This window comes from Mustela putorius, unplaced genomic scaffold (assembly GCF_011764305.1).
Source record: "Mustela putorius furo isolate JIRA1106 unplaced genomic scaffold, ASM1176430v1.1 tig00000224_pilon_pilon_pilon, whole genome shotgun sequence".
Classification (NCBI taxonomy): Eukaryota; Metazoa; Chordata; class Mammalia; order Carnivora; family Mustelidae; genus Mustela; species Mustela putorius.
The window spans coordinates 25376877-25393647 of NW_025421321.1; the positions used below are offsets into that span (position 1 = coordinate 25376877).

Sequence of the window (16771 nt, forward strand, 5' to 3'; positions counted from 1 at the left end):
AAAAATTTGTTTTCATAAACAGGTACAAAATTGGATAAAGCAACAGCAATTATACAGATTGAACTGTTATTACAAATTATTTGGAAAATATTTTACCTTCACAGTTAAGCCTGTCACTGCTCAGCTCATATCCTTGATTGCACTGACAGATGAATGAGCCGAGAATGTTGTAGCATTGCTGAGCACATTGATTGCTAGCATCACATTCATTTATATCTGAAAGGAAACATTAGATACATTTATATATCTATGTCTTAAAACATATCCTTGCTTTTTTGTACTTATGTCATTATTGATAAGTGAATGATTCCTGGGTTGGATTCTTTGCCCTGCGGAAGCTCACTGGAGAATATCCACTCAGGTTTCATATTTGTTGGAATAACTTTAAACGTCTGTCATGTACTTCTTTTAGAAATACCAGAATATTTATTTCTGGGAATGACAGTTAGTTTTGTGTTTGATGAATCTTTCCAAAAGAATTTAATGATTCTAATAAATATACATTCCAGTATCTATTTTCTTTTTATTGTTGTTCAGATGCAAAGTGCCAAGTCTATAAATAATTGATAGAAGACATTCATATTGATACAGTCTCTCAGCATGCTGTGGTGAAGATTTATCTCTGCTATTTATTACTTTTTAAATGGGTTCTGTTAAATTCCATTACAATTATAACATAAGCCGTTGAGACCCATACAGAGTTTTGCAATGCTCTAAGGCACTGAAAATATTGTGAAAAGGCATTTTTCCTGCACTAGATTCTTTCCATGTCATGCCAATCCTAAAACTGTGTGCTATGACACTGCATTCTGAAAGGGGAGAAGCAGCATGTAAAAATCAGATGCACTTTCAGTGAAAATTTATGTACTTGGACTTACAATAACCCATTGGCACCTTCAGCATTTATATCACACACTGTTGACTAATTAGTGTGTGTATATCAATTGATCTGTAGTTTTTTATATCTTTGATACACCCACAGAGGATAACTAACACCAAGGTTAACAAAGTTTTCCATTCATATCTTGATGTGTTTTAAGAAACAGATTGGTTATTGTCTTTTCAGCTTAACGTAGGGAAGATAATGCCAGTTCACTCAAGAGCACAGAAAACTGGAAATATTGCAACATGCCCTGATGTTTGTTCTGAAGACAGAAATCAGTCACTATGGCAGTTTCCCCAAATCTTACCTACGCAGGTATAGTTGTTTGCGGCCAACTGAAATCCAGGACTGCACTGGCAATAAAATGATCCTGGTGTGTTCACGCATCTTTGGTGGCAATATGGAGGGATGGTGCATTCATCTATGTCTAGGTTATCAGGCACACAAAGAGAACCACGTTATTGACTATCCACAGCTGTTAGTTCTTTAGTTCTCACTGGAACATTATCTAGAAAACCTAGCTGGAGAAAAATCTCATTTTCAAGGTAATTCTTTCCCTCTCTTTCTAAATTAGGATTTGCTTTTAAAAAATATACTTTGGTTTGCATTCTGCAGTTGAGTGAGATGTTAAAAACAAAGACTTCATAAAACTGGTTGAGTGGGTTGAGATTTAAAGACAGAAAAACAATGAAGACTATTTCACACGTGTGTGTGTATATATATATATATATATATATGAATATGTATGTCAGTTTGGGGATCTAAAAGATTATCTGTAATTACGGAAGGGAAAAAGGACTATGGAAGAATCAACGGATGTAGCATAAAACTAAGAGAAAGGAGGCATGGCCTGTCGCTCAGCTGGTGATGTTGGCCAAGTAATATAAACATTTGGCTTCTTGGTTTTTTTTTTTGGTAAAATGTGGATAGTAATGCTTGCTATGTGTATCTTACGACATTTCTGTGAGAACCAAATGAAAGAACACTGTGGAAGGAGGAGGATGCTGAACACATTACCTCTTGAGAGTGCCCTCTGACACTCTGGTGAAATGTTCCAGGCTGTGTTCTTCTCAGATAAATATTTCCAGCTATAAAATGGTCAGTTGAGAATGTGTGGAGTAGGATCAACATCTTAGAAGCATAATAAAATTTCATTAACTCTACACTTTGTGACAACTCTAACATGGCGTGTGTAACTTAAAATAACAATCATGCATCTACAAAGTAAGACAGCAGGGACACTACCTTATGGTTAAAAAAACGAAAACAAAACAATTCTTGATGCTGAGTCCCTCTGACTGAAACTATGCTCAGGTGGCCTCAGGGTAACCTGGGATGACTCTTTGTTCTGGCACTTACTAGCATGGTCTTAACCTCTCAGAGCTTCCATTTCCTCTTCTGTAAGTGGTAACCCAACAGTGTGGTAGACTTTTGGGGAGGATAACATGAAATTATATAGACAAACTTCCTCGTAAAAAACAGGTAAAAATAAATGGCAGCTATTATTAATAGACTGCCAAATATATTTGATTTCACTTCAATATTGAAATAAAAGGTAATGACATTGGCATGGTTTTCTACCTCATTTATTGAGGTGTCTGCTCAGATGTCATCTCAGGGAGGCCACCTCTGTCCATCCATATGAAATGGCTTCTTCAGTCGCATCTGTCCTTTTTTTCTGCTTTGTAACCATTTTTTCTTTCTCTGTAGCCACTGACACTCCTTCCCATTGTGTTATGTGTTTATTTGCTTCTTATCTGTCTCCCTCACTATAATGCTTGGCAAATAATACCTGTCTCCTCTTTAGGTGAAGGTAGAAAATTTTTTGTCTGTTCACTGCTGTGTGCTTAATACCTGGAACAGGGTCTGGCATAGTAGGTGCTCAATAAACATCAGCTGAGTCAGTGTAGACTTTATACTAATTAAGACCAATTTTAGCATAGTTCTTCCTACTACCCAGTACTATAGCCAGTTGCCAGTATTGACAGCTAATTTGTATAAATGGTCCCTTTTAACAGTTCTGTGAAGAGCGTGATTCTGTAAAATGTAGGCCCAGCACTTAGAACAGTATCTGGTACACAGTCAGCGCTCAGTAAATACTTGATGAATAAATGATGCCTGTCTTCTCAACCAGTGAACATCCAGTGAATCGTTGTTATTTTCAAGCACTGTGTTTGGCACTCTAGTTTTATAATGATGATAAATACATACAGTACATATTATTGCATGGAATGATAAGATCAATGGTAGAAAGCTATACAAGGGACAGAAAGCACCTTTCTGCTCAAGGTGTGATCTGCTGACTACTGTTGGTCCTTGTACTATTTGGACCAGTCTGCAACAAATAACTACAGAAAATGAGGATATGTGTTTAGGAATAGCCATTTGTGTTACCACAACATTTTTACTGTAGTGTATAATAGTATTGACCTGCAACAGACTGGAAATTAAAAAAAAGAAAGAAAGAAAGAAAGAAAGACTCATTTAGATTTGAGAAGTAGTGAGGTAGAAGAGGGAGTAACTAATCATGGCTGGGTAAATCATGGAAGACTACCCAGAGGAAGTGACCCTGAGCTGGGATTTGGAAACTGAATAGGAGTTTGCCAGGGCTGCATGTTCCTGGTGCCGAACGATTTTATGTAGAGGCACTAAAGTGTGAAACTGTGTGATGTATGTGGGGAACTATAACTAGTGGACAAGCCTGCAGTTTAATATTCTGGGGGGAGAAAGGTGTTGATACAACAGAGCTGGGCAAGAATCTGATGGAAGAAGACCTTAGATGTTCTGTTGATGATGTGGATTTGGTTCCGTGGGTGAGGGGAACAGCAGGGATGCCACATAATTAGATCTGAATTTAAGAACATTTCCTCCTGCTCTATCATATACGGCTATGGTCATACATTTTACTCCCTTTAATTGCTCCCATAGTAGGTTGAGTTAGTTCTTTTTCTGTACTTTTTACACCCTCAATTGTTTATTTTCCTGACTAATCCATCAGGCAAAACTTTGGTGCCTGTGGTGTTTTCTACACAGTCTTCTCCTAAATCACAGCTTCAGTCACACAAGGCCTGGGCCTTCCTCGGAGGCTGAGCATTCACTCCAGTACCTGGACAAAGCCCCGTGGTGAGCAGAACTGGGACAGGGCCCATGACGGGCTCAGTGTTGACATTCCTGACATCAACAGTGAACATTCTCAGGCGAAAATTAATGCTAGCATCCTGTTCCCACACTCTTATCCTCTGTTCCGAAGAGGAAATAAAGCCTCCTCACTGATGTATGTTAAAAGGTGGTATGTAAATTGCTATTAATATCATATAGATAGAATTGACACAGGGAGTCAGTAAGAAAGTTTTACTCCTATTGCAGGATGAACCTCTTGACTGAACTTAGAACACATTTACTTTTTACTGTTCACTTCTCATTTGCCAGTCAATCTCCTCACACTGTGTTCTTCCAGTCATTAAAAAATGCACAGAGCAGGGCACCTGGGTGGCTCAGTGGGTTAAAGCCTCTGCTTTCGGCTCGGCTCATGATCCCAGGATCCTGGGATCAAAGCCCGCATCGGGCTCTCTGCTCAGCGGGAAGCCTGCTTCCCCCTCTCTCTCTGCCTGCCTCTCTGCCTACTTGTGATCTCTGTCTGTCAGATAAATAAAATCTTAAAAAAAAAAAATGCACAGAGCATCTACTTGGCAGGCACTTTTCAGGTTCTGGGGAAACAGCAGTGACATAAACCAGACCTGACCCCCGCCCTCAGGTAGCTCAAGTAGAGCTCTCAAGTGGAGGCACGTGATGGACTTGGCTTTGCCTTCCCAGGACTGCACCCATGTGCAGCATAATGAATATTTTGTATGTGTCTGTCAATTCGTCACACAATGATAGCACACAGCTCTTCTACCCAGCTCTAAGCACTCCCACGCATGAGCTCCTGAGTATGTAAGTCATTTGTCCAAAGCCTCAACACGAGTCAGGAGTAGAGCTTGGATTTGAACCTCATCATGTGCCCTATAAGCTATGCTGTTTTATGAACCAGTGAATGAAGGTCACATAATTAATGTTGTGGTACTACAGCCTCCAAACAGCTAATTTAAAATTATTTTCTTGGTTGCTTTTGTGGTCCCATTCATACTCCAAATTTTTGTTTTTGCTTAGTCTAACATGTAGGCAACACTTTGATATCCAAAATATGCTCACCCTTTAAAGCTAGCTCTTTCTTGTTAATGTGGAAAATGGACCAGGAGTCAATGAAAGAATAATAAGTTGTTAGCTATCCCTCTCCAAATAAATAGGAATGCTTTGTTCTGAACGGCTGAGGTTTAAACAAGTAAGAAGTCTAGAACAGGATCTGGGCTACTGCTCTGCTGTACTTACCTACACACTGCTCTCCTCGCTTCTGGTACCCCGGGAGGCACTGACAGGTGAAGGAGCCTCGTAAATTGATGCACACTTGGTCAGTTCTGCAGTTGTGAGTCCCTGCAGTGCACTCGTCTATATCTGGTAAAGATAGCCAGCACAGAGCTTGAGTTGGTTGTGCAGATGTTACTATTCCTCCATTTAAAAAAACCCAAAGGAATATAGTTGACACATAAGTGATATTAGTCTCAGGTGTACAAACATAGTGGTTCGACAACTCCATACAATACCTCATACTCACCGCAAGTCTAGCTGCCATCTGTCACCATACAATGATACTATTGCAGTACCATTAACTTACCTTCCCTCTGTTGAATTGTCATCATACTTTTTCTTAAAGAAAGTTTTTACTTTATTCTTAAAACAATACTCTGTAATTTTATTATATTAGACATGTTTAAAATAATAAATGATTTTAAGTGTTCAGAAAAAAATTTCATAGGAGCCATGCTAACATTAGCCATGCCTGCTTTGGCTCACTTCATTTTCAGAAATGAAACTTTTGAGACATAGCTAAAGACAGTGAATTTTCATCTCTTTACGCATCCACCTACCACTGTCCTGGTAGGTGTGAATCCTTCCCTGAGATGTTTTTATACTTTTATTATAAATCCATCCTTTAGAATAAACAGTGTATCCATTAGAATATACAATGTTGTTTTATGTGTTCTAGTGTAAATTGTATAATACTTGCTTTTTCTACCCAGTATACTGCATTTGAGATCATTTATGTTGACATCTCTAAAGATCTGTCCAGATATAAATCAGACTTTAATACTGCGCATTTTCTGTTGCTTTTTTTTTTTTTTTTAACTTTAATTGCAGGGTTGCCTGGGTGACTCAGTTGGTTGAGTCTTGATTTTGGCTCATGTCATGATCTCAGTGTTGTGGGATGAGCCCTGAGTCAGGTTCCACGCTCATTGTATAGTCTCCTTGAGATTCATCCCTCTCCCTCTGCCCCTTCCCCCCATACACTGCCCCCAAACAAAGAAACAAACAAACAAATAAATCTTAAAAAAACCAAAAAACAAAAATAAAAAAAACCCCAACAAAACCCTTTTGGAGTGCCTGAGTGTCTCAGTCCGTTAAACATCTATCTGCCTTTAGCTCAGGTCATGATCCTCAGCTGGGAGCCTGCTCTTCCTCAGTCCCTCTACCCCCCTGCTCATGCTCTCTTTCTCTCTCTCAAATAAATAAAAACAAATAAACACACAAACAAACAAAGAAAAACCCTTGCATTGCAAATTTCAAGATGCAAAGGATTCAACTTGATCATATTGTTCTAGGAGAGATAGACTGGTGTAGTTTAAAATACAATATTTTCTCCAAGCACTTCATTTCAGTTTAAAAAAGATATTTCCCTAAACCAGTTCTATAATCTACTAAATGTGCCCTAAGGAGTAGGTAGATTATAGTTTTAGAAAAGTAAAATATGCTCAGTCATAATATAATAAATCTGTTATAATGAATTTCTTTGGGTTCAAAATGTGATGTGAATTAGTGCGCGTGCATTCATATTATAGTAATTTATAAGTGAACTTTAATTTTGCCTTCTCAACATTACCTTCGCATTCAATTAACTCTCTCCCATTATGAAGTTAAATAGGTGAGTTAAGAAGATGAAAGGCTTATGTGATTTTGGCATTCTTCAACAACTGAAGAGTCTAAGCTTTGTTAAAAAACATCGTCCAATGAAACAAGATGGAATTGGGAGGGAGACAAACCATAAGTGACTCTTAATCTCACAAAACAAACTGAGGGTTGCTGGGGGGAGGGGGTTTGGGAGAAGGGGGTGGGATTATGGACATTGGGGAGGGTATGTGCTTTGGTGAGTGCTGTGAAGTGTGTAAACCTGGTGATTCACAGACCTGTACCCCTGGGGATAAAAATATATGTTTATAAAAAATAAAAAATTAAAACAAACAAAAAAAAATCGTCAAACTTGGAATTCCTAGATGACAAATTTTGCATGAAAACGAAGAGCCTTAGATCATCACTGTGGCAAACCCAGGGTGGTGCTTTGGAACAGGCAGTGGGCTAACATTCAATACAACAGATGAGCCATCAGTAATTAGAATGTCTTCCTTAATTCCTGCCTTCCCTTAAAGAAACTCAGAGAGTGGTTCCTGCCGTGTTGCCTTTTAAGTCTATTTCCAAGGAGAGCTGTTGCACCAGTGTAAAAATGTAGGAGGTTCCTGTCCTGTCATAAGAGAGTTGTCCTCAGATATCGGTTTTGAATGATAACAGAGATTCTTTCCAAAAGAAAGAGGGAGGGGAGATGAAAAATACTCAAGGGATGTATGGCCGTTTATTGGATAATACCCTATAAAAGCATCTACTTACTTCACATGATTCTTTGAACGTGGTTTTAAAGTTGTGGTGAACTTTTTGTGTTATTTTTTTTTTTCATTTTTGCTTTGACATCCATCATCATCATCATCATCACTATTTTCAAATCAGTGATTCTAACTCTGTCCTTTTAAGGTACTGTGCAGAAGTGCCATGATCTTGCTTTGAAATTATCTGCTCTTTTTTTGTGCGTCTTATTATATTCTCATATGCACTTGATGAAAACATTTCTACTGGGGTTTCTTTCAGAGCTTTATGACTCGCTAATGCAGAAATGACAGCAGAATTCCTATTGTTTTATGTCAAGAGCATCTGCCAGCATTTGCAGTGATAACAGCCCTGAGAGATACCGAAATGTGAGATTCAGATGTGGCAAGTTTCCTCAGTCCATGCTGGCAGGAGATCAAGGACTGGGGCTGGCTGCTGCATTTTCTAAGGGAGGGCTCACCAGTGACTGTGGCTTTTCTTTCCGAGACCTCTCTGCAAACTGCCCTCACCCCATTGCATTCCTGATGTCCTACAATTTCCTTCCTACTTTCTTGTTCAGTTCTAAGGCTCTTTGATAAATAGGCTAATATTTCCAGTGGACTTAATATATCATTAAATGGTTTATTTATTTATTTATTTATTTTTAGGTTTTTTTTTTTTTTTTTTTTTTAATTTGACAGACAGAGATCGCGAGTAGATAGAGAGGCAGCCAGAGAGAGTGAGTAGGGAAAGCAGGCTCCTGGCTGAGCAGAGAGCTGGAAGCAGGCTCTATCCCAGGACCCTAGAATCATGACCTGAGCTGAAGGCAGAGGCTTTAACCCACTGAGCCATCCAGGTGCCCCCATATAGGTTTTAAACATAAAACTGTGCTACCTGGACCTACCCCTTCTAAGAACCAGGTCCGTTGAACTTCTGAGAAAGATTATCGGATAAAAATATTAGGCGAGTTAAAATAATTCAATAATAAAGAAATACCACTGCCTCCACTACCACTATATTCTTTTCCTTTCTCTATCAAAACAAACAAACAAAACTGCTCTAGGACTCACCACACCTAACATTGACTGGTGATATTTTTAACACACTTTGTATATACTTGGACTCACTTTAATTTTTTAATTCTTTTGGATGAGAAACTTCCTGAAATTCAATAAAACACAATTGCATGAAATCCCCTCCAAGAAATTATTCCAAAGGAGTTGAGTGCAGGCTTTGTCACATATCTTGAGCTGGATCTGCTAGGAAATGAATGGGCTACATTTTCATTTACAACTTCTCCAAATCAAACTGAGACAATTTATCTTCTCCTTTGCTATGAGCAGTTTATCTAATGCTGAAGGACACATCAACAGGATTTCTTTGAACTATCTTCGATTATACTACCAATTCATACCGTTATTTAAATAACACAATTTTATTATTTTAAAAGTTGTACTTTGAGACGCTGTTATTACTTACTCACAGAGCATATGTCATATGAGGCAGTCATGTAAGAATTGTTACACATGTTAAGCTCTCTTACACTTTTTTTTTTTTTAAAGATTTTATGTCTTAAATAATCTACACTCAACACGCTGTGCTCAAACCCACAACCCTGAGATCAAAAGTAGCTTGTCCCACTGGCTGAGCCAGCCAGATGCCTCACACTTTTCTTTCCTACTTGAGTGCCTTTCTGCCTTTCTGTTAGTCTTAAACATCAGGAGGTTGACGTGATAAGTCACCAAAACCTACGTCTATGTCAGAGACTCGAAGAATATCCATCCACTTGTGCTGGTGTATCAGAAGACCCGGTTTCCCCAGGTTTTTCATTCTATGAAAGGCCTCTGTGTTGGGAGTATCTTAAATGGCAAAAGCACTGCTTTATTCATAAGGGAAAGGACTCAGGTCAGCCATGATTTTCATGGTAATCTAGGAGAAAGTACTCCAGGAGAGGTGTTTGTTTTTTGTTTGTTTGTTTTTGTTTTTGTTTTGTATTTAAACAATCTACAATTTATCATCAAGAGCGAAGCTTACCATGTTCTTAAGCAATTAGTTAACACATTCCCTAGGCTCTGCTTCAAGCTCTTTGAGGATGGTGTCTATGTTTTACTTTTTTCTGTACTCCTGATGCCTAGCCGAGTGCATGAACCATTGTGGGTTTTTAGTAACTGTTCAACAAATGGATGAATAAATAAATGAATGAATCATAATCATTTGCTGGAAATGCCTGGACTTTGAGAGAAGTAGGATCAGTGTTTTATCTTATGGAACTAACCATTTCCAAGGAAGGGCGATGGGCAAGATGTGAGAAACAGCAAAACCAGCAAGATGTCTGCACATGGAAACTGTAGGAAAACAATGATGTTGAGAAGTGCAGAAATGAGGAGGCATAAGGCAGCACTGGAGGCAAGTGGCTGTGGAAGGTTTGCTGCGCCTGGGGAGTTTTGAGCTGCATTTTGAAGAAGGTGGGGAGGCTATTTCTAGGCAGGAGGCAGGCTGCAGTAGAAAACATCTGATGAAAAAACGTGGTCTGCAAGAGAGTTGGGAGTCAGCATGGCTGGAGGGCCTGTGTGTGAGGAGCCCGCTGCCCAGCCTGCTTGAAGGTGCTTCATAAAGTAGGAGCTCAAGTCCAAAGCAAAAATTCAGGACCTTAAAGGTGGGATTGGAATTTGAATTGGACACCACAGGGAGCAGCTCTGAACTATGTAGACACAGCTTAATGTAAACATACCCAAAGAACAAAATAATAGAGTGTGCTTCCTAAAATATCACAACACGTAAATCAACTCACATTTCATCATTCTAATGCATTAAGAATAGCTAAGGGCAGTATTTGGTGATTCCCTCATTTTTCAAAAATGTGCCCACACTCTCCCTCCTAGTGATTTATACTGTTGTGGGTCCCTTTCTTGCTGACTTTGGCACCATCCTTTCTTCAAATAATGCAGTCTGATCTTTGCATGGCTCTCACTCCTAACCTCTTTATCATGCTGACCCCCAGTCTATGGAAATGCTTATTTGGTTTCCTCTCAGAAGTTAATGGAGGCAACTGTGTCCACATCTCTGTGGTGTCCATTAAGTCCCTGCTTAGGCCCTCATTCTCTATGTTTTTGGCTCCTTCCCGTCATTCTGACTCATATTTCCCAAACCCCTGACTCATGCTGCTTTCTCTCTCTTATGCAACATTTTAATCTCTGCAATGTTCTTTTCATAATTTGATAACTTACCACGACATGGACATTCAGTATGTTTTCATGGGCGAATGTTTTCTGTACCTTAAATGCTCTAGGTGACCATGTAGACTTTGCTGTTTTAGGTTTAAAGAATAATTCAGAACTACTTTTCAAATAATACACCACTGACAAGGGATGAGAACATACTGAAATAGGAGGAAGGGACTAAAGTGATTTTGCATCTGTCACTGACCAGGTGATCTTGGAACACGGCATCAAGTCTTTTTCTCTATTCCCCCATCTGTAAAATAGGCTATCCATTCTTACTGATGCACAGATTTTTTTTTTTTAAATTCAGAGTCTTGAAAATATATCTTTTTGGTTCCAGATTGTACACTTTTATAGTAAAGCAGCCACACCTTTCCTAGTTCTGTGAGGAGCACTGTGCATGCTTTGTGAGTATTACTTGATGGCTCTGTCCTTTGAGCTCCTGTGGTTAAAGCAAAGGCAGTGGTTAAATTCAAGTTGCTGTTTCTTCATCTGTATGGATTTATAATCTTATATCTTCGGCAACCATATTAATTTAACCTCATAAATGGGGTAAAGGTAGAAAAAAGGGGTCAGGGATTCATGTTTGCTGTGTGAAGGAGCTACTTTATTCCTAGCCCCTTCCCTTCTGTTCCCTTCCCTCTCCCCATCTTTCCTTCTCACTTTCTCTCTCTCTCTTTCTTTCTTACTATCTTTTCTCTCCTCTCTCCTTCCTTCCTCCCTCCCCCATCTCTCTTTTTTTCTTTCACATTCTTAACAATTTAGATAGATACCTATCTGCTCAAAATGATTGATCCTCATCCTTTCTAGTGACAGAACAATAAATTAGTTCCCAGCACTTTTTTTACTTTATAAAACTTTTTAAATGAAAGGAACTCATTGGGTAAGGCTCTTCTTGTTATTTTGGGTCTTTGTTTTATTTTTCGGTATAATCTTGCAAAGTAGGAGCTATCTCAATAAGTGCTGAGAGCATTGCTGTTTTACTACTTCCTCATCCATTCATGGCTCTTAGTAATCATAATCGGAGTATTTAAGACAGCAAATTATATTGCTTAAGCTTTGACTAGGAAGGAGGTGTGGATATTTTATATAACTTCATATACAAATCTATTAAAATTCTAAAATTAACTGGGATAAAAATAGATATTAGCAATAAACATCTATTATTTGATTAGAAAATCTGATCTGTGATCCTCTGATTTAATCCTGATGACAGCTTTGTGGAATAAGTGGTCGCATCATGCACAATTTATGGAAGAGGCAGGAGGACATCACTGAAACGAAGATTCATGAGGTGACCTACCCACCACAATCACACAGAGTAGCAATTCAAATGACAGATTTCCATTTTGCCCCTAAGTTTAGGTCTCCGTAAAGATTTATTTCCTAAGAGCTCTGAATAGCAGACCTTTAATTGTAGTTTTATGTATGTATATATATTTAATTTTTCTTAGAAGAAAAGAGAGGGTCCTTCATCTGTAGTGCCTTGATTCCTCCCTTGTGTCTTTCTTCCACATTAGAATAACATTCACAGCTCTCCAAGTCTTCTGTTTCCCTCCCCAGTCCTTAGCCAATTATCAACAATTTTTGTCAAAGACTTTCTATTTCCCTTGCTGCTTCTTTCATAGTACTGGAATCAGATTTATCTGGGCTAAATGCCCAGTTCTAGTTAGCTTTTCACCCTTCTGAAATTAACAGCTAGAATTCACCCAAGCTAAGCAGTTCTAGTGGAGAAAATAAATACTGATATTAAGTAACAAAAGAGAACTGTCTTCATCTATGGCCAGCAGTAGATTTATAGTTCTAGATTCTTATCTGTTCTGGCAAAAAGGACTGTTAATAATTTGGTGTGCTTTAAATGATAAACAAAAATATCACCAAAATCAACAAACATCAGCCTCCCTGATAGTTCATTTCTTTGTTTTATAGAGTGGTGAATCCAGTGCCCTGGAAGTCCCTGTCCCTGCACTGCGTTCTCTCAGAACCTTGAAACATGCTGCTCTCATATGGAAAAATCATGCGACATGTACTTGGAGTTTCTTTTCCAGCAATGATGATTGATTTGCACTGCAGATCGACCTTTTCTCACCCAGTCTCCTTTGTGGCTAGTGGTGTTCATTTGCAAGACGATGGGATGAGGTTACACATACAGCTCATGAACAAGGGGGAGAAAACCAAGTGGCACACAAGGTCAGTTCAACTTGTGACTCATCTTTACTACACACAGACCAAAGGCACCAATTGCTCATAGGCTAAAACAGGACCAGCAAGGAAACAAAGGCCTTAATTATTCTTCAGCCCTTTTTGCACACTGGCAAAGTGAAGCTTAATGCTTTCAGAATCTTCAGGAAAAACATTTTCTACTGATAAATGATTGCTAATCGTTAAGAGTGTTCTCTGGCATCTTTGTGAATGTGTCATTCCCAGCTAAACTTCCTTTTTTACTTCTTTTTTTTTTTTTTAATTTTATTTATTTGAGAGAGAGAGAGAGAGCAAGAGAGAGATGGAAAGGATGAGTGGGGGTGGGGCAGAGGGAGAAGCAGACTCCCTGCAGAGCAGGACCCTGGGATCATGACCCAAGCTGAAGGCAGTCGCTTGACCAACTGAGCCACACAGGTACCCCCTTTTTTTACTTCTTAAACTTAATTATCCATTACAAATATGTTTGGGGAAAGGCGACCTTGGTATTTGGAATGATATTATAACCAGTCATCAACCACAACCTTGTGGAGGTAGGACTGTATTTTGAAACAAGTAGCGTCATTAATCTTTGCTTAAAGATTGAATTAAAGATGGTCTGTGTGAAAGTTGAAGCCGAGTCTACACGAGCTGGAGACCAGCTTCCAACCTGATGGCCTTCACAGGAATTATGATCCCATCTTATTACGGGAGACCTCTGAACTGACAGTTAGTTTCTGGTGCCTTACACCTCTTTGCCTTATTCCTCCCAACCACCTTCCATCCCCAGCTCCAGATCAAACCCCTGGAGAGTGATGAACTGAATGGACACTACATTCAGTGGAGTCCACCAGGCCCTGCCTAAGCACTGGGACTTGATTTCTGGCCCCCTCCCTGAGCCTTGCAGCCAGATTAGTCAGTCTCCCTAGCCCAAAGCACACACATTCTTGGCTTACTCCTTCAGGCCAATCATCGCTTGAGGTCGCACAAGCCCCTGGCTATGGCAATGCCAATTATAACAAGCATAGCTTGGTGACCTCCTAATTGTATGAAACCAATTACATTATACTTGTTGTTCATTCAACAATAAACAGCTTTTGTGCCCATTAAATTGGGGCCCACTACTAAATTTGCTGAGTGTAATTTGGCAATACTTCTCCAAATCATTAACTGCTTAAGGCTTTTTTAAATAAAGCATATCTTTGTGCTTCTTGCCTTCAGAGCATGTTACCTCCTTGTGTATATTTTCCTACCCATTTCATTACATCTTACTTATGATGTTTCTGCACAATGTTTCCCCATATGCCTCAGGGCCCTTATGTTTTCTGAATTCCAAATGAAGCTGCGGTAGGATGAAGGAGGGGTGGAACTCACCAAACTTGCACTAAATTCCTTTCTCTCTCTTTTATTCTTTCTCTTTTTGATTCAAAATTCCACACAATGAAAAGCAATGAAAGGATAAATATGTGAGTAAATCTAAATGAATACGGACTGTATAAAACAAGAATAGGAAGGTCTTTTGGGATTTATAAAATATTTATAATTAAAATACATGAGAATAGTAAGTTGGCAGGGAGAAAATAGAGTTTAAGTACTTGGCGGTCCTTGCATCATTAGGGAAGAGGTAAAACTACTAATTTATTTTAGACTTTGATAAATCAAGGGTGCATGTTAAGTAGCTCCTAGGGGGAAAAAAAACCCTAAGGGAATAGTAAAAGCCGAAAAATACAAATCTAATATGGGGGAGAAAGGAATAATATAAACTGGTCCATTATTTTAGAGAGAAGGCAAGAGAGGAAAGAAAAGGAAACTAAAATATGCAGAACAAATAGAAGACAAATAGTAAAATGTCAGTTTAAACCTAATCATAGCAATAGTTGCATTAATGTAAACAGATTAAATACTCTTGCTAAAACCCAAAATTCTCAGATTGATTACAAAAACAAAACCCAAATATGCTGTTTCAGGAGAAACAATGTAAGGATGGAAAGAAAAGATAGGTTAAAGAAAAAAAGATTACTATGCCAACACTAATCAAAAGAAAGTTGGCTTTGTAATATCAGTATCAGACAAAGTTGACCTTAAGGGAAAAAAAAAGGATTACTAGAGAATAAAAAATACTATGTAACGATAAAAGTTTTGGTTTACCAAGAAAATATAGAAATTCAGAATTTAACTACAGTTAATCACACAGCCTCCATACAGACAAATCACAGACAGGCAAAACTAAAGGGAAAATGAATACATGCAATTACACTAAGAAATTTTAACATACCTCTCTTGGTAACCAAATGAAAAAACGTATTTTCAGAAATGAATAGAAAATATGAATAACATGATTAAAAACTCCGAACTACTTGACATAATATAGAACACTGTATAGAATATATAACATATTCAAGGACTGAGAGAATGTTAAAAGAAAATGATTATATGCTAGCCTTAAGGAAAGTCTATAAATACATTTCAAAAATTATAATATACAGATTTTTGTTCCCTCACTACACTGCATATATGATGGAAATGACAATGACAATGACAATGACAAAACTAGAAAAATCCCCTTCTTTCAGAAAAGAGGACCTACACTTCCAAACAATGGTACAAGGAAGATAAAACTGAAATTTGAGACGTTAAACTGAATGAAATGAAAATATCCTGTATGAAACCTTGTGGGGAAAAAATGCCAGCCCTTAAGAAGGAGTAGAGCCCCTCCTACCCTCTTTACATCTCCTCTTTGTCCCCACTCTATTCAATTTACAATGAAGATTTTCAATTTTCTGAGATTTGTATCTGAGATAGTCGAAAGTGAACTTGAGGGATTTGAAGGGCCAATTAGATAAGAAAGAAAAAGTCTTGAACTTGTCTTTTCTTTTTTTTTTTTTAAAGATTTTATTTATTTATTTATTTTACAGAGAGAAATCACAAGTAGATGGAGAGGCAGGCAGAGAGAGAGAGAGAGAGGGAAGCAGGCTCCCTGCTGAGCAGAGAGCCCGATGCGGGGCTCGATCCCAGGACCCTGAGATCATGACCTGAGCCGAAGGCAGCGGCTTAACCCACTGAGCCACCCAGGCGCCCCTGAACTTGTCTTTTCAAAGGCAGAACTAGAATAAATGGGTAGAAATTTAAGGAACGCAGATTTTAGATTGGGGTTAAGAGAAGAATATGGTCATTGGACTCTTTAATATATTAGGAAGTAGTGAGGTGCCTATGACCAGAAATACACAAATGGTGTGCTGTGGATCTCAGTAGCAGGTGGCGATTTGACCAGTCATCTGTGTTGAAAAATGATGCTAAGGTGCTGTATGCGAATATGGCTGAATGTTAATTTCTGAAACTGGATGATGCATGTTCAATGTTCATTGTATTGTACATTGAATTCTGAGTTTGAAAATGTTATTTAAGGGAGCCTGGGTAGCTCAGTTGGTTAAGCATCTGCCTTTGGCTCAGGTCATGATCTGAGGGTCTTGGATCATCTGACGGTCATGGGCTCAGCGTCTTGGGATCAAATCCCACATTGGGTTCCCTGCTCTGCAGGGAGCCTGCTTCTCCTTCTGCCTCTCTCTCTTTATCTCTCATGAATAAATAAAGTCTTAAAAAAAGAGAAAGAAAATATTAATTAAAAAGTTTAAAAACAGGGTACCTGGGTAGTGCCTAGTTGGTTAAACTTCGGACTCTTGGTTTTGGCTCAAGTCATGATCTCAGGATTCTGAGATCAAGCTCCGCGTCTCGCTCTGTTTGGAGCCTGCTTGTCCCTCTCCCT

At 38.7% G+C, this 16771-nt stretch overlaps 1 protein-coding gene across 4 annotated transcripts in view; it reads right to left on the bottom strand.

Annotated features, from left to right (window-relative positions):
- EFEMP1 (EGF containing fibulin extracellular matrix protein 1) overlaps nt 1–16771 on the bottom strand; it is a 61311-nt gene that overhangs the window by 12484 nt on the left and 32056 nt on the right. For all 4 annotated transcript variants that reach the window (XM_004780297.3, XM_045077859.1, XM_004780295.3 and 1 more), the window contains 3 exons: nt 5252–5374; nt 1191–1310; nt 97–216 (listed from right to left, as the gene is read on the bottom strand). In XM_004780297.3, the coding sequence (XP_004780354.1) occupies nt 97–216; nt 1191–1310; nt 5252–5374 (363 nt within the window). The remainder of the gene's footprint in view (nt 1–96; nt 217–1190; nt 1311–5251; nt 5375–16771) is intronic.